Raw genomic sequence first — 24,263 nt, 5'->3', positions numbered from 1 at the left:
TGAACTTGAATTTAAAAAATTACACCTTTCACTAACCTTTAACTGAAATGTAGCATTTCTTTCAATTATGAATATAGGCAACTAATCATAGTATTTTCGCAGTGTCTATGACTTCGCACCCAGAGATGTCACAGATATTTTGATACCACAGTATAATTGTAACAGATATCTCAAAATATTGTTTATATTCATACTAATTTGAAATTATGGAAACTATTCACCCAGCACTTAAGCTTTCTTGTTTAAGGCCTTAAGAAGCACATATCAAAAATTCATAATTTTAATATTTTGACAATTGCATTGGAATATAATTGGTTTTCTTTGTAATATTATATATTTTAGCTTATGAACTTAAAAATATTATTTTGGGAAATAGTCCATAGGCTTCTCCAGCTCACCAGAGGGGTCCAAGGCACTAAAAGGTCCCACAACCTCCCTGGGAATTCATTTTATTAGGGGTAAAAGGGAGAGCAGAGCTGTGAGGCAGAGTCATTGTGAGATTACGGATGACGCAGTGAAGTGCATTGCCCTGTGCCCTGCACACAGTAGGTGCTCAACTAACAGAAGCTAATCTGTGTTGAAAATGATGAGACAAAGGAAGTAATTTCCTGTATTACACATTCCATTCCTCCTTAACATGACAATTTCAATAAAATTTAGCTTTGGTCTTCTAAGGACATAAGGCTAATGCTTTCTCATGACTTGACTGTCTTCTCTTATTTGGGCCGGATCGTCTTGTGTGGTGTTGCGGGGCATGGCCGTGTAGCTCTCCCCTCTAAGTCTGCATTGCTATTGCTGGGAACAACCTACGCACGGACCAGAGCTGAGAGTCTACACTGTGAGGCTGGTGAGGTCTTTCTGGGGCCACGGGGCTGACCCAGCTGCTCTACTGTGAGCCAACAGGCAGGGTCTTGGCCATCGTAGCGGAAATGAGAACAAGTTATTTATAAACTGGGAACACGAAACTATTTTAAAGCTTGCCAGTGAAGGGGCCTTCAGAGGCAAGACTAGTCTTGAGGCTCAGCATAATGAACCTCAATATGAGAAAATTAAGTAATGTTTCAACTTGAGTCCCAAATCAACAGCCTCAGCAATATGAGAGCATCCAGCAAAGGGGAGTGCACGAGAGCAACGGAGGGAAGATTCATGGCCTTCTTAATTAACTCCGAGGTGCGCCAAGTAAGGGGAAAACGATAAATCAAGTAGATTACTGCCAGCGATCTGAATTTCCAAATGAAGTAAGAGAGGTGTAGCGCCTTGAGTCATTTTCTAAATGTGTATGGTGGCAGGCGGAGGGGCATCTCCAAGGTCGTCCCTCATGTTAAAATTTGCTACCGTGCACAACAGTCCTTTGATTGCATCTCATACCACAGGCAAAGTGCTTGCCATATAGTCAGGTGTGAAGAGGCAAGGAATAGAAAGATGAGTAAAACACGTAACGGGAGGGCAACGCAAGACACATACATATAAAACTACGACTGTTAGTCACACGCTTATTCAGGACATATTCACTGACCACCTATGATGTAACAGGCCCTGTTCCGGAAGCTGAGGACACAGTGATGACCAAGACAAAGTCCCTGCCCCCAGGGAGCGCCCATTCTCCAGCGGGAGCCAGGTACCAAACAACAAAGCAATTAATTAAACTGTGATTTGAGGTGGTCATAAGTAACATAAAGAACAAGAGAGCAGAGTAAGGCCGACAGGGAACTATTTCAGCGGGTGGTCAGAGAAGGCCTGCTGTGCAGGTGACACGTGACCAGATACCTGAAGGAGGGGAGGGAGGGAGCTGCGTGAAGCTCTGATGGGAGGGAGAGCATCCCAGCAGAGGGACTAGCGGGGACAAGGGCTGGGAGCAGGGCGATCTCACCAAGCAGGAGCTGTGCTGGTGAGGGGTGAGGCTGAGAGGTGGCGAGCGCCCCATCACAGAGGCCTGGTGAGCCATGCTGAGGAGTTTCATTTTGACTCCACATGAGACGGGAAGCCATTGGCGGGAGAGGGAGATGATCTGACTTAGGGTCTACTAATGTAGAAACACAAGCAAAGAATATCAGCGTGCAGAATGAACGGGTTAATTCATGTGGCAGCCCTGTTATTAGTGGCAAAAACACAAACACATGCAAACAGATCTGACAACAACCTGAATGTCCACCAATCAGTAGTGAAAGGGTTATACATCTGTTTCTTAGAATTTTACGTAGGTATTAAAAGAATGAGTTAGAGCTAGCTCTAACTTTGACCCGAAAGATGTTAAATGAAAATCAAAAAGAGAAGTGCGCAATTTATACACACACACACACACACACACATACACACACACACATACACACACACACACACACACATATACACACACACACACATATACACACACACACACATATACACATACATATATATATTTCAGGCTCCCATTTTTTATAAAAAAACAAATGTCACCAACAACCAAACCCCTACAATACATGTCTGCACCTGAGTACAAATGTAGATGGAGACCCACTACGATGTTGGTTGCTCTGGGGTAGGAGGCTTGGTGGGGAGCTGGGGAGAGAGGAGATAAGCTACTGATCTTAAATACATTTGTACACAAATCTAAATTTTATGAGTCAATGGTCACAGCAAAGTGTGTAAATGCTAGGATTTTGGAAAACGAACTTAAAGATTTCAACAAATCATTCTGGGATTGTGGGGAACCTTCATAAAATAGGTAGAATTAAAAGTTGATCTTGAAGAGCAAAATTGTCACAGCCAGGAAAGAGTGAAGAAAAGAGGAAGAACACGGCAAGCTGAGGGCAAAGCATGGAAGGTTTTTGTACCTGGTGCTGATGGACTGATACTTTTGACCAATCTTCTGATGGCAGCTGGCACTCAGGGTAGAGGCAGGCAGAGAGGTTCATGAGTTCTTGAGACAATCCGAAACAGGGAGTTAGAGTTTCAAGGAAGGACGGTAGCAGGGGAAGTGTTCAAAAGGTGATGAGGGGGCTTCCCTGGTGGCGCAGTGGTTAAGAATCCGCCTGCCAATGCAGGGGACACGGGTTCAAGCCCTGGTCCAGGAAGATCCCACATGCCGCAGAGCGACTAAGCCCGTGCGCCACAACTACTGAGCCTGCACTCTAGAGCCCGTGAGCCGCAACTACTGAAGCCTGTGTGCCACAACTACTGAAGCCCACGTGCCTAGAGCCCGTGCTCCACAACAAGTGAAGCCACCGCAATGAGAAGCCCGTGCACTGCAACGAAGAGTAGCCCCCACTCGCCACAACTAGAGAAAGCCCGCGTGCAGCAACGAAGACCCAAAGCAGCCAAAGATAAATAAATAAAATAAATAAATAAATTTTTTTAAAAAGGTGATGAGGATGCAGATGTTACAGATTTGGTGCCTGGTTCTTTGGAAATGGGGGTGAGAGAAAGTGGTGGGTAGAAAATAATTAACTCCAAGCTTCCTAGGCTAATGAATGGGTAGGCATCATGAAACAACATTATGAATCCAAAAAGGAGAAGCCATTTTGGAGGGGGATGTGAAAAAATGGGCCCAGCACTGGATGAACTGAGCCTGTACTGAACATTCATGTACCAACCGGCAGTTAGAAATGAGAATTGGAGAAATCCTGGCATTAGGGGTTGGGAGTCCTCTCCACAGAAGTGAGAGCTAAACTCAAAGAATGGAGTGAATAAAGACGGAAAAGCAAAATTCTAGGGACAAAACTTAGGGAGAAGCCTCTATTTGTGTGGCCAAGAGGTAGGAGAAAAATCAGGACAGGACGAGTTTGTGGGTGCAAGGGAGGAAATGGTTTCAGAAACAGACAGTGGCCAAGGGCATCAAATTTGGTAAGCCAAGTAGGGGAAGGTCTCAGGGAAGATGACGTAGTTATCCATGAAGAGAAAACAGAAATGGACAGGGCATTCTTAGGATAGACCAGACCCTAGGATATATGAAGTGTGACTAAATGAAGTCAGACAATAGGGGGTTTAAGGCCACATAGACGAGAGATGGCTGTGGAGTATGGGCCTTGACTCCAGCTTTGAACAAGGGAGAGAGAGAATGAACAGAACATGGATGAAAAATCCAGATGAGATTGGAGACGGAAAAGAGAGAAGTTGAGACGGGATGCAGAAATGGTCTCCATCTTTTCTGGACAGGAACTGAGAACATCTGCTGATGAGGGGACTGGGAAGTCCTTTAGGAACATTAATACAATGGGAAGCACTTGAAACTGACTGTGGTAAGTTTAACAAGGTTTTAACTTGGGATGAAAGGATTATGGGACAGTCTTGAGGGTCCAGCTGAGGTTGGAATGGTTGTGTTTGTGGTGGAACACATTGTGCTGTAAGGCACTTTTCTGTAGTGACTCTCAGCAGCTAGCCTGAGAAGCGAGGCACATCATGTCAGGTTGACCTGAGGCTGAGACTGGAGATAATGAGTGGGCAAGGGCCCTGGGATGAGGGATTAATCTAAATTGGTAAATTCAAAGCTAATATCCAGCAACCAGCCCGAATGTGGAGGTAAGCAAGGAAGGAAGGGCTGAGATCCTAGAGGTCTCTAGGTAAATGTGGTGCCAGGAAGAGGGCACAAGAGGGAGGCGGTACTGGAGACTCCGATCCACAGGGAAATGTCACAGCTGGAGATATTGAAAATATAGCAGCTCTTGCTTAGGACAAAGTCCAAGAAATGGGTTTCTACAAAGGGGAGAAAAAAAGGAAATCTAAGACTATTTCTAAATGGTTTCAATATCACTGAATCTCTTTCGACCAATAAGTTTGAAGATTTTGAAAAAATGTAATGCAGCTTTGAAATGGACTTAAAGATGCATAAAAAGAACAATTACAAATACTTACGGGTAGACATAAGAAAGACTAAAAAATGGCCCAGTATGATTCGAGTTGTATAAGCAGCCTGTTTTAACATGCTGATTGCCCTAACTGTAGATGACAAGTAAGTTATACAGGGAGGCCCAGTACCTAAGAAGCGAATCATATCACCCAGCTCTGCCAAGACTCACTTCTCCCACCATGTGTTTTATGCCAACAGCACAAGCTAATTCTGTTGGAGCAAAAGCCAAAATGTCACATAAGGGCTCTTTCCAGCTTCCCAGTGTCTCCTGAGAGTACATGGGTCTTGCAGTACACAATGAGCAAGCCAAATCAGGTTAGAGATATTACAAGGAGAATCTGGCAGGCAGCCATCTCGGCTTTGTTTCAACTGATGTCCATAAGAACATAGGCTAAGAAAATGGTAGCACAATGTCTGGTATTTGAGATCTGACAGCATGCAACATGTTTATGGCATACATTAGGCTACAAACTTCAGTCTGGGGCCAGGGCACACAGCAGAACCTCAGATCTGGTGGACAGAGGGAAATAGGAAAGCATGTCTTGTACTGTAATAAATGATTGCTCTCAGAAGACCACAACAGGTAGTTTCATGAAAAAAAAATCCACTGCTTTCAGATTTAAAACAAAGTCAAATGCTTCAGGCTTGTTTGTATAAAATAAATAGAAGGGCAGTACACACTTGGCCAATTACAGCCTTTTTTATGAGGCCATGACTGACTATAGTCTGGCAAAAATAAGTCCAACTGAAATAGCAAGAGTGAGGGTTTGGGGGAATTAGGTGAGGTTTTGGAGTGGGAATGAAAGAAAGAGGAAGAAAGCTTTCATTAAGTAGTTCAGATTCTGGTAGGAGAATTTTTTTTAAAAAAGCATCCAGACTAATTTTATTTTCATTCAAAACACTCTTATTTAGTATATTTTTCCTTTACGTCTTGAACACATTTATAATGACTGCTTTTAAGTCTTTGTTTCCTAAATCTAACACCTGAGCCATCTCAGGGAGGGTGTCTATTGACTGCTTTTTTTTTTTTTTTTTTCACACTGAAGAGTAAGACTTTCCTAAGCCTTTCATGTCTAGTAATTTTTTATTGTGTATTAGACATTGTGTATCTGATTAATTTCTGTGAAGACTATTGATTTTTGTTCTAGCAGACAGCTCAGTTTCAGGCTGATCATGTTGAACTTGTGTAGGCCTACATTTATGGTTTATTAAGGCCGATCTGCGAAAGCCCAAAGTGTTTCCCAAGACCTTCTAACTTGTCAGCACTCACCTCGAAACTGTCTCCTCTGAAAAACTTATGGGAGTCTTGGTTTTAGGAGCTGTTAGGCTATCTCTAGAGCAGGCCACACTCTAGAACAAAGTCCTTATCTCTAATTTGAGTCTTTCTGGTACCTCAGTTGGAAGATTAGGGTATTAACAGGTTGTTGTTTCCACGCTGGCTGGGCTAGAATGCAATGCCTACCAGTACTGCTTGACCTCCGGTCTTGCTGTTCCATCCTTACCCCTGTAGCTGCTGCTCTTTGGTAAGACTCACAGTCTTACCCTGAACATGTCCACTCTCAGCCATGGACTCATGAAGGACCTTCATACAGACCTTTGTGGTCCCTTTCTGCACAGATCTCTCATCTCCAGTCTCCCTGTGCTACAGATTCCAGCAGCTTTAGTTGCCCTAACTCTGACCCCTCTCTTTGGGTTCTAGCTCACTCGACTGCAGTAAGGAAATTGTCCTGTCAGTGAGCCAGATGACCACAGGGCTCACCTCCTAAAGTCTCCTTTATCTCAGGAATCATCTGGTACTGCCTATTGTCCAGAGCTTGAAAACCACAGTCTCATCCATCTGTCCAGTTGTTTATGGTGGGGGAATTGGCAGTGGCCACTGTTTAGCATACTTTCTGCTTCATTCCATGTGAATACTGAATAAAAGTTGTACCCCACTCCATTTTTATCACATAGCCCTCTCAGTGCACATGGGAAGTAGAGGCTCCTGGTGTCTCAGAGAAGTGTCCCTAGAATCAATGATTTATTCACTCTCTCATTCACTCATATGAAAATTCGTACTCACTCATTTCCTCATTCAATAAACATTTATTGAGCCTACTATGTGCCAGATACTGTTCTGGGGGCTGGGGACACAGTCGTGGGATATAGAAAGTATCCCTGCCCTCGTGGAGCTTCTTTCCTGGTAGGAACTGTTCTGGCCTGGCTCCAAAGCAATGCTTCCTCTGCAGTTGTTCCTCTAATTACTGACTTGATAGAGAAAAGGGAGACTTAGCATGAGCAGAATATAAAGAATAATGAAAGACCTATTACTTATACAACACTTCCTATGTCCCAGGCACTGACTGCTATATGTGCTTTGTCCACACTGATTTAATGCCCACTGTTAGGAAGGTATTATTATTATCACTAGAGTTGAGGAAACAGAGGCTGAGACTTGTCGATTTGCTCACATAGCTCACGCATAGCAGAGACAGCACTTAAACCTAAGCAGTCTGACTCCTGCTCGCATGCTCTTCACCACCACATTGCTCTATTCCTTAGAGAGAGAAGAGAATGACATTGGAGATGGGCGGGAAGAAACAGGGATCATTTCTAAACAAATAAAAAAAGTTTATTTATTTATTGTTTCTTTAAATTTTTTTATACAGCAGGTTCTTATTACTTGTCTATTTTATACATATTAGTGTATATATGTCAATCCCAACCTCCCAATTCACCTCCCCCCCCACTGCTTTCCCCCCTTGGTGTCCATGTTTGTTCTCTACATCTGTGCCTCTATTTCTGCCCTGCAAACCGGTTCATCTGTACCGTTTTTCTAGGGTGAGCATATATGCGTTAATATTTGTTTTTCTCTTCCTGACTTACTTCACTCTGTATGACAGTCTCTAGATCCATCCACGTCTCTACAAATGACCCAATTTCATTCCTTTTTATGGCTGAGTAATATTCCATTGTGTATATGTACCACATCTTCTTTACCCATTCGTCTGTTGATGGGCATTTAGGTTGCTTCCATGACCTGGCTATTGTAAATAGTGCTGCAATGAACAATGGGGTGCATGTGTCTTTTTGAGTTATGGTTTTCTCTGGGTATATGCCCAGTAGTGGGATTGCTGGGTCATATGGTAATTCTATTTTTAGTTTTTTAAGGAACCTCCATACTGTTCTCCATAGTGGCTGTATCAATCTACATTCCCACCAACAGTGCAAGAGGGTTCCCTTTTCTCCACACCCTCTCCAGCATTTGTTGTTTGTAGATTTTCTGATTATGCCCATTCTAACTGGTGTGAGGTGATACCTCATTGTAGTTTTAATTTGCCTTTCTCTAATAATTAGTGATGCTGAGCAGCTTTTCATGTGCTTCTTGGCCATCTGTATGTTATTTTTAATAGAAACCACCTAGGTGTCTGGGCAGGTTGAGAGAAGCAAATGGATCACTATTCAAACAGGCACAGAGTAGAAGTTGATGGAGTTGGCGTATAAGGGCAGAATTTTGTCCTTGTTCTTCCCAGTTGAACAGGAGGGAAATGGTAGTGTTCTGCATTTTGAATCAGAAAAAGACGAGCAGGCTGTCCTGAATAAAAGGCTTCATGGTTCCTTGGGGAAGTTGAGGATGTAAGTGGAAGTGACTGAATTCTAGCAGCCCCCAACTAGCAGAACTAGTCCCATCAGATGCTTCAAGAAAAAGTGCTCTGGGATCAGGTACATATGAAAATTATACTATCTCTCTTGGAGACTTAAAATGCATATCAGCATAGGAGATGATCTGATTAAATCCTGTGGTAAAGAAACCCATGTTATTTAACTCCAGATTTCCTCAAATCAATTGACCACAGAACTATTTGGGAATAAATGAGTTTTGTCTGTGTGTTTGTGTTTGTGTTTGTGTTTGTGTGTGTGTGTGTGTGAGAGAGAGAGAGGGAGAGAGAGAGAGGGAGAGAGAGGGAGAGAGAGGGAGAGAGAGGGAGAGAGAGGGAGAGAGAGGGAGAGAGAGGGAGAGAGGGAGAGAGGGAGAGAGGGAGAGAGGGAGAGAGGGAGAGGAGAGCTGGCAAACATCCATTGGAATTACTATTCTAGGGACTAGAATTTGCTGTTTAATAGCAAACACTAAGCTAAACAAAAATTCATTTTTAGAGGAGGTCATACCTAACTACTATTATGCCAAGTGGTGCAGGGAGTCTTACAAAGAGAATTCTAGTAGAGCTGTAGTTTAGGAATGAGAGAATATTACATGCTTATTAGGTAGTAAATGACAAGAATTGAGTGCAAGACGGTACCCATTTGTGCCTAGTCATGATATTCCTTTATAGTTTACACTAAAATTATATACACATTTAAAAAATTAAAAGTTAATTTGGAAAATTCAATTATTTTAATACAAACATTTTGTAGAGAAAATAGTGTAATTAACAGCTATAGTCATGTCCATTATCATGTCTTTAAGTTATCCCAATTACCCATTTCTGGGGAGTCACAAGTTATTAATAAGCTATCTTGTCACCTCGAGGCAGCTACCTGGACTATATAACAATAACTTGAAGGAAATACCCAGATGCAGCCCAGCGCTTCTCATCAACCTTTCTAAGGAGATGCCTGACTTCACCCCGCAGCGCACCTATCACCTGCCTACTGGTGAGAGGTGGTGGTGGACATCCTTCCCCACTCTAGCTGAAGCCTGCTGTGCTAGGTTGTGCCCTGCACGCTCAAGCCAGTTTCCTTGCAGCAATACATCACTTAGGAGCTCCTGGTCACCTTTCTCATAGCAATTTTTTTGCTTCTGCTGTCTCCTACTGTTTAATTTTATTAGGTTGTTACCCTCCAATTATCTACAGCACGGTAATTAATCTCATCTTTATGTCCTTCTGCATCCCCTCTGCCCAGCTGTCCTACCCGATTTTTTCATCATTAGTTTTCCACATTCTCCTCTTACTCTTCTAAGCTAGTACTTTACTCTCTGATATCCCAACAAGGCAGCCTGTAGAGCGATTAGAAACACAGGTCTGGAGCCTAACTGTGCAGGTCTGAACCCAATACTCCACTTTCTACCAGCCGGGGACCTAGGGCAAGTTACTTAACGTCTCTGAGTCTCAACTTCTGAACCTGTAAAATGAAGATCATCACAGTACTTCTTTTATGTGGTCACTGTGAAGATTAAATGAACTAAGTAATGTGAAAAATGCTTCGCATAGAGCTCAAGACATAGAAAGAGTTATGTTTGCTCTTTCTAGTATCATTTCTTCTATATTGTCTCCTCTATCCAAAATCTAGCTTTTCTTCTTGCCCTTTATACCTTTTTGCCAGGTGTATAAATATTATACAAACTAAGCAATTAAATTTCCTATTACATGAACTTGTCATTGTTGCTAACGTCACAAAATCAACAGAACTTCCTATCCTCAGAATCCATATCTATCTTTTTTCCCCGGAACTACTCCTTCAACCCTCACTAATTCACTCCATCTCCCTCTTTCTCATTAAACTATTTTTATTTTAAAATTTGCTCAGGTGTTGTAACAGATGCGCTTTTAAAGGAATTAAAGGTTGTTCAACACATTATGTTCAAGAGAGTAAAGCAATTTAAAATAGGTATAAACAAAGGCTCTCCGATTTCCACTCAGTTCTTTTTTTTTTTTTTTAATCCAAAAAGCTAGCTCCATTTTAAGTACCCTAACTCTGCAATTTCAGTCAGTGTTATTGCCAAAGAAAGTTTCAACTCAATTTTGAGGTGCCCAAAAGAAAATCAGAGTTGCATAAACAGATATATGAGCAGAAAAATATTAATTCTTTTCCTGTCTTCACTGCTCGGCAAAGATTTTATTTCCCCCTGAGGTTTAAGGGGAAAAAAAAACCTTATTTGTTCAATTTTTTTTTTGAAAAGTACTCTTTTCTGCAGTATTCAGGATATTGCCATCTAGCTGACTTTCTTTTATTATCTAACCTTTATTACTCTCTTCTTGCATGCTTACTGGCTTCATGTGAATTTCAATATGTTTCCCTTCCAGATCAAAGGCCCTTAAGACTCCTTTTTATCCCAATTTTTTTTCTTTTCTTTTTTAATTGAAGTATAGTTGTTTCACAAAGTTGTGCTAGTTTCAGGTGTACAGCAAAGTGATTCAGTTATACATATATATATGTTCTTTTTCAGATTCTTTTCCATTATAGGTTATTACAAAATACTGAATATAGTTCCCTATGCTATACAGTAGGACCTTGTTGTTTATTTATTATATTTTATATATAATAGTGTGTATATGTTAATCCCAAACTCCTAATTTATCCCTTCCCCCTCTTTCCCCTTTGGTAACCATAAGTTTGTTTTCTGTGTCTGTCAGTCTATTTCTGTTTTATAAATAAGTTCACTTGTATCATTTTTTTAAAAAGCGACATATAAGTGATATTATATGATATGTCTTTCTCTGCCTATTTCACTTAATATGATAATCTCTAGGTTCATCCATGTTGCTGGCATTATTTTATTTTTATTTCTTTTGTGGTACACGGGCCTCTCACTGTTGTGGCCTCTCCCGTTGCGGAGCACAGGCTCCGGACGCACAGACTCAGCAGCCATGGCTCACGGGCCCATCTGCTCCGTGGCATGTGGGATCTTCCAGGACCGGGGCACGAACCCGTGTCCCCTGCATCGGCAGGCGGACTCTCAACCACTGCGCCACCAGGGAAGCCCTTATTTTTTACAGCTAATATTCTGAGTAGTAATTGAGGGACATTTAGGTTGCTTCCATGTCTTGGCTATTATAAATAGCTCTGCTCTGAGCATTGGGGTGCATGTATCTTTTTGAATTAGAGTTTGAATTAGAGTTTTCTCCAGATATATGCCCAGGAGTGGGATTGCTGGATCATATGGTAACCCTATTTTTAGTTTTTAGGGAACCTCCATACTATTGTACATAGTGGGTGCATCAATTTACATTCCCACCAACAGGGTAGGAGGGTTCCCTTTTCTCCACACCCTCTCCAGCATTTATTATTTATAGACTTTTCGATGATGGCCACTGTGACCGGTGTGAGGTGATACCTCATTGTAGTTTTGATTTGCATTTCTCTATTAGCGATACCGAGCATCTTTTCATGTGCCTGTTAGCCATCTGTATGTCTTCTTTGGAGAAATGTTTATTTAGATCTTCTGCCCATTTTTTGATTGTGTTGTTTGGTTTTCTGATATTAAGCTGTATGAACTGTTTGTATATTTTGGAAATTAATCCCTTGTTGGTCGCATCGTTTGCAAATATTTTCTCCCATTCCATAGGTTGTCGTTTCATTTTATTCGTGGTTTCCTTTGCTGTGCAAAAGGTTTTAAGTTTAATTGGGTCCCATTTGTTTATTTTTGTTTTTATTTCTATTACTCTAGGAGACGGGTCCAAAAAAATATTGCTGCAATTTATGTCAAAGAGTGTTCTGCCTATGTTTTCCTCTAGGAGTTTTAGTGTATCCAGTCCCCTTAAGGCTCCTTTTAGCATTTTTTTCCCCTATGGCCAGACTTGGCTTCCTCCTTGCAGTTCTCCATTGCTCAGCTCTCTTTTCCGTCTACCAGGTATTTATCACCTACACACCAATACCTAGAGGGTCTACCATGTGTTCAGTCCTGTTATGTATGCGGCACTGTCCACAGAGGGACCCGAGTGAGAAGGGCTGTTAGTAACCTGGGCAACCTTCCATACACAGTCCTTCTCTTGACTTAAAGATCACGAATAAACATCTCAATCCCCTACATACGTCTGCTTCTCTACCAGCCAGGACAGGATATGGCGAATTCTTTATTGTCTCAGACCTCTAAATACAGTATGTCCAGTTCAAGACACATCTTCTCCAGATCTAACTTCCAGCTTATAGCAAATAAAGGACACAGAGGAACCTGCCAAATAGTCTCTTGGAGAAAGCCTAAAGGAAACCCAGAAGGCGGACGTATTCTGTGGGACGCTGGCCCATCTCTTCAACAAGTCACTGTGCCAGATTAAAAGAAACTTGGGGGGCAAAACATCCAGGTGCAATATGATGTTATGGATTGGACACTGGGTTAGACAAACAGCAATAATAGACTTGTTTAGATTACCTGGGGAAACCTGCATATGATAAGGGTATTAGATTAGATGCAAATGTACTGAAAAAGTAGAGATCAGTGGCACAACTGAGCAGGCTGCAAAAAAGTATGTACAGCTTTGGGTTAAAAATTATATTGTTGGGCTTCCCTGGTGGCGCAGTGGTTGAGAGTCCGCCTGCGGAGGCAGGAGACACGGGTTCGTGCCCCGGTCCAGGAGGATCCCACATACCGCGGAGCGGCTGGGCCCGTGAGCCATGGCCGTTGAGCCTGCGCATCCGGAGCCTGTGCTCCGCAGCGGGAGAGGCCACAACAGTGAGAGGCCCGCGTACCGCAAAAAAAAAAAAAAAAAAAAAAAAAAAAAAAAAATTATATTGTTTTGTACGTATGTATATATGTATGTATGTATTTATTAACTAATTACTGAGGTACAGTTGCTATTATATAGTTTATTTTAAAAGTGATCTGAAAAATGTGTGTTAAGGTATTACCAGTAGTGATATCTGGGTGGCGGGAATGTGATGTTTTAATAAAAAACAATTTTTTGGGGATTATATTTTCTAATTTTCTACAATATACGGCTATAATAATAAAAGGTTATTTTTTTAAATGCTCATTTTCTTCCAGAAGACTCATCTCAGAAAGTCCACACCCAGAAGACTCATCTCAGAAAGTCCACACCCACTGATTACACCCTGACTCTCTAGGGTTGAAGCACATCCTACTGCACAGTTTATACTAAACTATCACACTTGATTCAAGTTCTCTGGTGGGTTTTTTGTCTGTGGCCCTTGTCCCTATACTTCAACTTCACTAGAGTCCCAAATCACACCTGGCAGAATATTTCTTTCTTTAGTAAGTGTAATGTCCGTGTAATTAGTAGATCCCTGTTGCCCACATGGCTGACAATACACACAGGAAGAATGAATGTGAAAATCTCACAGACTCTCATTAGAATAAGGCTTAATAATACACGCGTTTGTATATACATAGGTAACATATTTTACCAAAAATACAATAGCCACACTATTAAAAAGTCCTATCCAATACCATAATTGATCTATAAGACTATTTATCCTATTCCTCAATGTTACTAGGCTAATTCACATACATTTCTTTCACATAATTCTAATGCATACTTAAAGACTTTTCAAAACCTGTGCTAAACTCGGGAAACAACACGGGTTTTGTGAGAAATCCAGATAAGCACATACATCTTTATTTGTATTTGATGTGATTTTGAAGGTGTTCTACTTAAAACAGCCCCAAAATCATGGTTAATGAAAAACTAGATATTTTATCTCACTTCCAGGAAAGGCTGATAAGTAGGAAACCCAAAGAAGATATTCAAATAGATGTTTATATTAATGAATCCTTTAAAAAACATGCTTCATAAAAGAACTTGAAGCTGAGCACAGTGACTCCAATTCAAAGCCTTCTCTAGACAAGATTTAAGTAAATTTTCTGAAAAGGCATTAAAATGAAACAGTACAGATAATTCATTCCCAGCTTTCCACCTCAGATCCTGAACCTCAGCTCTGGTACCAAGAAACCAGAAACACTCTTTGCCTTATATAAAAAGGGGACAGTCAATAGAAATTCAAGCACTGAATTATCAGCCGAGAATTTTTCATTCCCATTAAAAACTAGTTTCGCTTTTCCTTTGTCTTTTTCTCATGTGGGGGGGGGGCGGGTGTTTTCCTAACATCAGTTGATTTCAGGTTCTCTTCAAAAATCCCTGTCTCCTTAATTATTTAAGTTGGATGAAACAACAAGTCCTCTTTTAGACCCGATATATTAGGTTCTAAACTGTTCTCTAAGGTCGTGCTCGCACGTTCAGTTTCAGGAAAAACTCGTGTGACTCAACACAGATGGGTCAGTTGAGAATGTTTTTACTAAAAGGTGAACTGCTACTAAGTAACTTTGATATTAAATTATTTCAGTTTGTTATATCCTGATATATTCTGATATTCCAGCAATGTTCTGAATTCATAAAAGCACCTCTTCACCCCAGGGTTTAAAAGTTTCACTCAAACATAAATCCATTCATCTCCAAACTGCCCTATGAAGTCAAAAGAGTATATTCTACCTCTGCACGCAAACTACTTCCAGAATGAGCTTATAAATCAGTCACGTTCCGGCCTTATGAACAGAGAACTACAACCTGCCTCTCCCCATCACAGAAACAAGAAAATTCCATATAGAAGTTGATCTTAAATAATCTCCTGTAAATAACTGAAGACTGAAAACATTTTTCCTACCCCGTTAAAAAGATACATTTAAAAAATAAACATGTGGCAGATATGAGGTTGCTATAAATTCTGAAAATGGCTTACCTATTAATGTAACTGAGGGCAACATAGGTTGGCTGCTGTAATTCTTGTTTTTCTAAAACACGTGGATCCGTATCTGAAAGAAAAACACAATTATGATTTTTCAGCTTTCACATTAGAATATATGTGGCTACCTAACCTAAAGTAACAGAGGCTAAATGGAGAAAAAGATTAATTTAGTAGACCGCTTTTTAAAGACAACTCAGTCAGCAAAGCACCATCATTTGTTCATTCATTCACAAATAACAAGAGATTGCATTACTTTTCAAGAGAATTCCAAACATCAACAGTGATAAAATGTCCATCTGTCACACAAACTCTTGCACAATCCCCCTCATAAATATTGGTTTCCATGGCTTACAGTTACAATGTTGGCATGGTTTTTGGTGGTTAATCGGCCTAAGAAAGAAAGGCTCTGTTAATTACGCTCACTTCAATGCTGGAACAAATTAGTTGCCATTGGAAAGCTCCATCAACCTGAAAATCTACTGAGCGCTGTTCTTATTCACTGCATACTTTCCTGGGTTTGGATTCACATTCTAGAGGGCAACTCTTCTCCTTCTTAACTGTATGTTTATTATAACTTTTCTAGACTCTCAATCAGAAATTCTCATGCTGGTTCAGAATCCACAAACACCACATTCATCAGAGGGTTTTTTCCCCCTTGAAGAGAGAGAATTCAACACCAGAGCAAAGTTCCCTAACAGTGCTTCTCCAACATAGCACCAAAACATGCACTTTTAACAACTAGAAATATATTCAAACTTCTCATGTAGAGAAATGATTGTGCTAAGTATATGCAAAAACAATGTTGCTATAGTAAGACTATAAAGAAACGTGAACACATTTTTGTTTTCTTAGAAAAAGGTTTAGACATTTCACACAGATTTCATTACAACCTCGTTTAAAACCATCTCATTATTAGAACTCTTCCAGCTGCACTTGGCAATAACACCTTCTTTGATGTAATGACAGATATTGTTTCAAGCACCTTGGTACAGGAAGTGTTTACTGCCCATGGTGGATGTAAGATATACATGCTAACTCCAAAGTGCGTTAACAGGTGATGGGGGTAGGGGGTGCAGACCACAGTGGCATAGAGCACAGGTGGCAAAAATGACAGCATCAAAATCAATTTACAATGCTTTCCACTCCCAGACTAAAACTGGACAGTAGTGGCGATTTTTTTATTGGTGTTATAGTTAAGAATCTCACGTTCACTTTATTATTTTTCCTATGCCAAGAATTTCAGGGACACACTATTCAGAAATCCTGCTTCCTGGGTCGTTGCCATCGCAAGCCATGAAAGCCAAATTCTGAAACAAGAGACAAAGGTTCTCTGAATGGCTCCATCACATTGGGTCTTGAGGTTTTGGCAGCGCAAGTGAGAACAGATCAGTAACTCAGCATTTCCTCTGCCTCCTATGATGATTACATATGCACCTGAGGCTGTTTGTACTGATAGATCCCTGGCCTACAGAAACACTGTTTTCTTTGTTCCACCATCTTCCATAACCTAGGCTAGATTTATGCTCACATACCCTCAAATTATGAGCGGTGAAATGGACTTCCAGAAGCTTCCAAATGCCTTTCCATAACAACAACAACAAAACCATCTGGAAGCACCTCAGGCAGGATTCTCCTGTTTTTCTAGAATGCAGACCCCGGTAACCGACAAGAAAGTAGAACTTCCAGACACATGTCCACCAGGCCTGAGACATCTCTTTCAGATTAAATGTTTCCTTGGGCAACCTTAAGAGCATCCACGAAAGCTTCGTGTTCTTAAAACGAAATTAGGTACTTGGTGCCCACAAATCAGGAGAAGCCTGCACAAGTGCTACCAGAGGAAAAGCATCAGGGGCTGGTCGCGAATAGACATCAGCTCTGTCACCCACTTCCTGGCTGACTGGCGTGCAATGATCATGACTCACCATTTTATGGATTTAATTACACTGTGGAGCACTTCGCATTCAGTAAAAGTAAAATAGCCGCCTTCATTATTTCTCCCTCCCTGACCAAAAAGTAACTGTCTGACGCTAAAAACTCTCTACAGGAGAGGACTGGAGTGACAAGGGCCTCGGGTGTTCACAGCAGGACGATGACGTCCTCCTCATGAAGACGGAACGTCATTAGCAGAATGAACTGGAGAGTAACACTGTCCATTGGAAATTACTGACTACAACAAGAACAACTTCTGTAAGCCACGTGCCACACCACCGAGACAGTTTTTGCACAAGTCGCTACAATAAGAAATGTGATATGAAGTTCAGTGGCCATAGTGCACAATCTCCCAGATATTTCTCTGGCTTGTTTATGGCACTGATCAAAAGGTGAACCTGGAACGTTGGCTACCGTTGCCCAGAGATAAAATCCATCTCAGTAAATGGTCTGTGGGATAGAAACGCCTGAATTTTTCATGGCCACACGATGTTCCTTAAACTGGCAACTGGCAAGAAAGTAAAGCATCCCATACTGCGGCTACCTACAGCCCCATGCAGCAATGCTCTACCGCTCTTATATCACAAAGAAGGGACAGGAAGATGAACCTCAAATTTCTCAGCAGGGCAGGGCACAGTCAAAAAAACCCACTAAGAGTTGACTGTTTTCTGTCTCATATCACCCCTTGCACTCTCACAGATTTCAGGCTGACTGAAGATAAAGGAATTCAAATATGAAAATGTATTTTAAGATACCCAAGCAATAAAAACCTATCAACTTCAAAGTTTCTAAAACGTAGTACCCTCCACAGTAGACAGCAATGTGCTTCTTCTACCATTCCTAGTTCAGGGTAATAGCTTGAACACACAGTTCTACAGTAAGGACGAGACACAAAGTGGAAGCTCGCTGTAGCTCATCTGGTCCTACTGCCCTGTGGTTTTATAGAGTCAATTAAATGGCAAAAGGCTCAATGTCGCAGCACCAGCTCCCATGACTTCTCAAGTAGTTAAGAGAAAAGCCAAGCAAACGGCAGAAATAAGGGAAGGACAGTCTTCAGACCCTTCTGGATAGGAACTAGAGTTAAACATGATGAAAGGAGGGCAAACAGCACACCTTGTTCAATCAGGGAGGCCTGTATTCATCAGCTCTGCTGTCTCTGGTGTTGGGAACCAATGTCCACCAAGTGCCTGGATTTGGGACCTATGTTGAGTCTTTTGTAGCGTTATCTTCAAGCTTCCAGGAAAACTCTATTTGCTGGGTTAACAGAAGCTAACTGAGGAGCTCATGGGCTCTGGCTGTGCTTCAGCTAGTCTACATTGCTGGGATTTATATGCCTGTATTTATTTCCAATTTAAGAATGTCAGAAACCAGCCATACTACCTCTCAACAAGACTAATGAGGCCTCTATCAGCAATGAGCTATTTGCAGGCTGGGAGGCAGCAGGGAGGGGGAGACAGGATATCACGCCGCCCCTGCCCAAGAAGGCCTTCTTCAAATTCTATATCCTCCAAATGCTGGGCTCTTTGCTCTGCGTGGAGGGCAACAGTGGGAGGCCTGAGATGACGTGAGTGGGAAGGCAGACCCAGAAGATCCTGGAGAGGAAAAGGCCCACCCAGCCAGATGAGGGATACTGAAAGTCTGGGATGGAAACACCACTTTTCTGTGGACTCACTTGGTAACAATTAATGGGCACAGTCTGTTCTCAGTCTTCCCCCCAACAGCTGAACTGACAAAATCACAGAGTTTTAGTTTATTCAGGAGAGCCTTCCACAACATCCCTGGCTGAGCGCGTGCATCCCTCCTCCCTTTTCTGCATCACCTCATCCCCAGCACTGTCCCCGCACTTGTGCCACCATAGAGGCAGACGCTGGGCACATCCTTTCCCCTTCCCACATTTCTCAGAGATGAATCATCTCAATTTCTTTCCTCTCTCCAGCACTCAGCCCAGGGGCAGGCATGTAGGAGATGCATCACCATTATTAAATGGATACACTAATTTTATGATGAGAAAATGGAAGATTTGGGGTCAAACATGGCAGATTGATCAAAGGCGTTTTTTTCCTTCACCATCCAAGGCCCCACTAAAGGAAGAAACAAAGGAATGAAAACCTCTCCAGGGATAGAAAAAAAGGGGAGACATCAGCAGACAAGTGGTTTGGACCAGTGTTTTGGAAGATGGAAAACTCATACAGGAGTGACAAGTGACTCAGAAGAGTAGAGGAAGCTATAGTCTCAAGTGCCTGCAGCAGGGGAGATGCACGGGCCAGGAGGGGAACCCACTGGGTTCCCCTCCTGGCCCATGCTTCTAGCCCCGAGAGGCCCTGGACCTGGAGGTGCCAGGAGTTGCAAAAGGCAAGGAAGGGAAGGTTCAGGGCTGAAAACAGGAGAATTGTTTAAAAGGTTGATTATCTAGAGACACTGAACCAGGAAACCAAGCACAGCGAAGATAGAGGGGGAGTGGGGAGAACACATGGCTGAAAACAAGGGGATTAGAGTGGAAATATACCTACTTCACTGTCCCAAGAACACTGGCAGGCAGGCGGGAGGATTCCTCTCTGATTAAGCTAAGTGGATGCAGAGACGAGATCACCAGATGCTGACATCTGGCAATTCCTTGATTAAGTGATTTCCCTGCAGATAAGTCTATGGTCAACGAGCTCCATCCATGCCTCTATCCAGAGCCTCCCATCAGATTTTTATTGCCTCAGTGTCTTAAATAGGAGCCAAGAACAGTCAAGGAGTGATCATTAGACATTTGAGGTTAAGTCTTGAACGTGAACGGAAGATACACCAGAACAAATAAATGGTGGGAGACAGGAGCAAAGGAGCAGACAAATTGAGGCTTGGAAAGTTAAGTGACATGCCTATTTACACAAACCCAGTTAACAGCAGGGCTAGGACCAGAAGCCCTGAGTCCTGGGTCCCATTAGGCCAGCATTTTGACCATTTAATGCTCATCCTCTGAAGTCAACCCATTGCTACCAACCAGTTGCAACACTGGCCTCCATACAATCTTTATAGCTTTCTTAAAAGCCCAGCAAAGTTCTGTTGCAACTTTCACTCCACTTTTAGGACTGAGTTTTGATGAACTGACAACTTTTAATTCACAGTTAGTTTACTTCAGCTGCCGAAATAAATATTTCTTGCCGGCAATGGTCCTTTCAAAAATAAAAATAAAAAATCCTACAATTGCACATAACTGGCCTTTGAATGGATCAACTTTTCCTTTGTTTATAGACACGTCATTTGAAACTTTTCCCAAGCCATAATTTCCATTACAGGGCAGTCAGTGCAAATTACAGTGAGATTCTTGCCTTTCCAAATTCAATGTGAAATCCAGATGCAGTTAAGTCGTGCTGTAAACTTTATGAGTTAAATATCTAAAAGTCGGGGACATTGTGCAGTACGATAACGCCATCTATTAGAAAAGCATTTATGTTCCCATTTGCAGCCTGAGTTTTCCTCCACAAGTGAATGAATAAACGGTATTCAACCAAGAACCGTTGGGACAATGCTCTAGGAGGCTGATTTATAAACAAACACAGCATACTGCAGCCTTTTCAGTTTCCGGCATGACCAGAGGGTTAAAGTTATTAGAAATAAACAGTTCTGACCAGGATGCTTTTTAACTCTTCACCAACCCATCAAACTCCTAGGGTCATTGATGACTGCTTGAGAGTGGTAGCTATTTTTCCCCAAGTATAAGGTGTGTAGCCTTATATGTATGACACTCTCAGTCTGCACTCTTCAGCCAAATTCTCTACCTTGTTACCTGGGACAAGAGAGACTGTCAGAGTCCATCGTGGCTGCCAGGTATGTTTGTGCAGTGCACAACCTGTACATCTGTATATAGTGACCCTGAAGACTGGGGTGCTGGGGTTACACAACAATATAAAATTCTTCCAAACAGGAATAAGGCCAAAACTTAGTCCCATTTGATCTTACAGGCATGTGTGCATGTACACACAAATGGACGTGTCTGCTTTCCCCAGAAATGAACCTGATGATGGATCCAAGTAGCATGTGATACAAAAGGCCGTAAAGGAGCTTCTATGTCACCACTGCCCATGGGAAGAGCCTAAAAGCATGTATCTGGAAGAAAAGAGAGCTGCTGGTGGGTGAAGGTAAGTGACAAAAGAGAAGGCAGGGAAAACGAGGCTCTCGAAGTCCTCTCTCCAAGGATGGAAGGGCAATGGCTGTTCATGAAAAGAGACCTTCAACTCCTTCTGCCTAAAATTGTTTGCCCAAGGAAATTCTACCCATCTTCCAAGGCGCTGGCCTATGCACTACCTCTACCATGTGTTATGCTACACATTTGCCAATCTGTCTTAACACCCCACCAAAATGGAAGCTCCTTAAGGGACCAGATTTTAGAGGCCACAAACCCTAAGTCCAGTGCTTCGTAAATAATCAGTGAACATACGCTGAACAAATACATGAATGCCCTGGGCATGCATAACACAAGAGACATAAAGGTAAGCATTCGGCTCAGACTCTTCAACTAGCAGAGTCAGACGGACAGGAGAGGAAAACAGACCCAAGTGTGAGGGACTGCCAGTACAGAGAGACACTTATAAGAAAAATATATACCAGTAAGCACAGATGTGCAGAAAGACGGAAAATGATGCAAAATTCAGAATGACGAGAGAGAGGGGCAGAAAGGGATAATCTGGGAAGGATTTACTGATGAATAGGAACTGAGTTGGGTTTTGAAGGAAGGGACTTAGGCATAGGCAGTGGTTCATAGGTGAGGTTAGGGATCTGAAAACGGCATGAAGTTTGAAGCAGAAAGCACAGGTGAGAAGTCTGTGGGGAAATGTGGGCTGCAGAGCCGATATCCATTAGTTATAAAATATTTATAGGGATACTTTAAAACAGTTGCTCTGAACTGTGGGCGATTTTGCCCCCCACCCACAGCCCATCAAGATGTTTGCCAATATCTAGAGACAACTGGGGTGAGGATGCTACTGGCATCTGGTGGGTAGAGGCCAGGGATGCTGCTACACGTCCTACAGTGCACACACAGGACAGCAGCCCCCACAAAAGAATTACTTGGCCGACGACGCCAATGATGCAGATGTTGAGAAACCCTGTGTTAGAGCTCTACGAATATCACGAGGATGGAGCTATTGCCTCTAGATGATAATCTCTGTTATTTTCCGTGGTCTAAGTCAAATGGCTGGTTAGGAGGCTACAGAAGATATAAGGCGTTGTTTGGACTTACAAGAGCTCAGACTTTCTTCATGGAGACAAAGATACTGAGTTCATTTCAAGAAAGACATACTGCACTCTTGTCATGCACTAGTTGCAAAAGGGAAATTCTCAGTCAGTAGATTCACAACTGAGCAAGAAAGACAACACAATTCACAGTTAACAATAATCCAAGACAGACAGATCTGTGTCAACCTAGAGGACTACACTAGCTGCTGTAGAAACAAAACAGGATTCTCTGGGCGAATCAGAGAAACTTCTTGAAAGGAAATTTTACATGAGCCTTGACCTAAATCTCTAGTCAGAAAAGGTGAGAAAATGGTGAATCAGAATAGAAAACGGTCTGAGCATTAGCAGAGACAGGGGCAAGAAAGCCAGTGCGGCTGGAACTCTGCACGAAGAGTCTCACAATGTAGATCAGGCCCACGTTCTGGAAGGCTTGAAATGTTCTCCAAGAGTTTGGACTTAACTCCGTGAACAATGGAGAACCTCAGAAGGAGTAAACTGATACGGTCCACGTTTTAGAAAAATAACTGGTGGTGGTGTGGAGAATGGTGGGAAAAAGCTAGAATAAAGAAATATAAGATTTGGTGAAAGTAGAAATGGAAATACACTGTTTTTCTTGTGTTACAGATCTGAGGGCCTCATTACCAAAAGTAAGGAAGAAACTAGAAAGTGAGAAGGGTTTGACAGGCAAGAAAAGGAGGTCTGCTTCTGATGTGTGGTAAGACATTTTGCAGAACCGAGAAGACTCAAAGGAAGAAGAGATAAAGGACTCAGGACACAGATAGGGACTGCAGCGCTGTAGATTCCCACCATAATGCCACGTTCCAGCAGGCACTGGAACCAGACCATGTCCCTCAAAACAAAACGACGATACAGCAAAAACCTGACCACTCTGAGTCAAAACTTGGTTATCATATAACTCAGCCAATTCATTAGGAAGTACTGACTGAGGACCTAGTAGGCCTAATAAAATCCCAGCAGGGATAAAGAAAAGCCAGAGGTTGTATTGCATTTGAAACCAAGTAATAGGCAAATTTCACAAGGGAGTGAATATAAAAGATTGGGACAAAAAGAGAACTGAGTCAAAACGGACCCCGAGTTCAGTGTTTTAACTGATTTGGTACCCAAGACTCTAAGGCTCACTCTACTGTAATCACCCTCCCACGGGAATCCCTGCTCCCACTTCTTGGTGATACTAAGGATTATAATGCAACTCCACGCCAGTCAAACTGCCTCTGTTCCATACTAGCTGTATAACTTCTTTAAGTCTTAGTTTTTTTTTTCATCTGTAAAATTCTGATAAGGATAGTACTTTTGAGTGAGTGCTGAAACGAGGATTAAATAAGCAATGTGTTAGGTGTAGCTACTAGTCCGTTCTTTAGCCCATAGAATGTTTTGAAATCAAACTCTGTACTGTTGTGGATTATCTCCATTTTATAGTCAGTGGCATAATGATGCACAGATGATCTAAGAACTCATCATTCACATAATGTAGTGAGATTGCTGGCTACCACTGGGTAGTCATTTTCCCCTTCTTCCTCCATAATGCTTAGGAATATGGCTGTCTGGTATAAAGACTACATTTCCCAGCATTCCTTGAGCCAGGTGTAGTCCTGTGACGAAGGCCTGGCCAATAGGATGTAAGGCTTCTGGGAAGCCTCTTTAAAGTCATGTGCCTTTGCTTGTGGTTATTTTTCCCTCCTGCATCTACTTTGGATATGATATAATCTACAGAAGTCATACATGGCTGAGCAACACAATAGGAGCCTGAATCCCTGATCCCATGAAGACCCACACCACTCTGAGACTGACCACCTCCAGACTTCCTGAAAGTGAAAGAAATAAACTCTTCCCCTTAAGGCATGTGTTATGTAGGGTTTTTCAGTTACATGAA

The 24,263-nt window shown here is 42.1% G+C and overlaps 1 protein-coding gene across 5 annotated transcripts in view; it reads right to left on the bottom strand.

The window, feature by feature from the left end:
- Positions 1-24,263, bottom strand: part of JAZF1 (JAZF zinc finger 1) — a 339,739-nt gene that overhangs the window by 137,198 nt on the left and 178,278 nt on the right. For all 5 annotated transcript variants that reach the window (XR_004351548.1, XM_032643926.1, XM_032643928.1 and 2 more), the window contains exon 2: positions 15,218-15,290. Coding sequence is in view for 4 of the 5 variants with exons in the window: in XM_032643926.1 (XP_032499817.1) it covers positions 15,218-15,290 (73 nt within the window). In the remaining variant the exon portion in view is untranslated. The remainder of the gene's footprint in view (positions 1-15,217; positions 15,291-24,263) is intronic.

Source organism: Phocoena sinus, chromosome 9, assembly GCF_008692025.1.
Source record: "Phocoena sinus isolate mPhoSin1 chromosome 9, mPhoSin1.pri, whole genome shotgun sequence".
Lineage (NCBI taxonomy): Eukaryota > Metazoa > Chordata > Mammalia > Artiodactyla > Phocoenidae > Phocoena > Phocoena sinus.
This window is presented reverse-complemented; position numbering and strand designations above follow the sequence as displayed.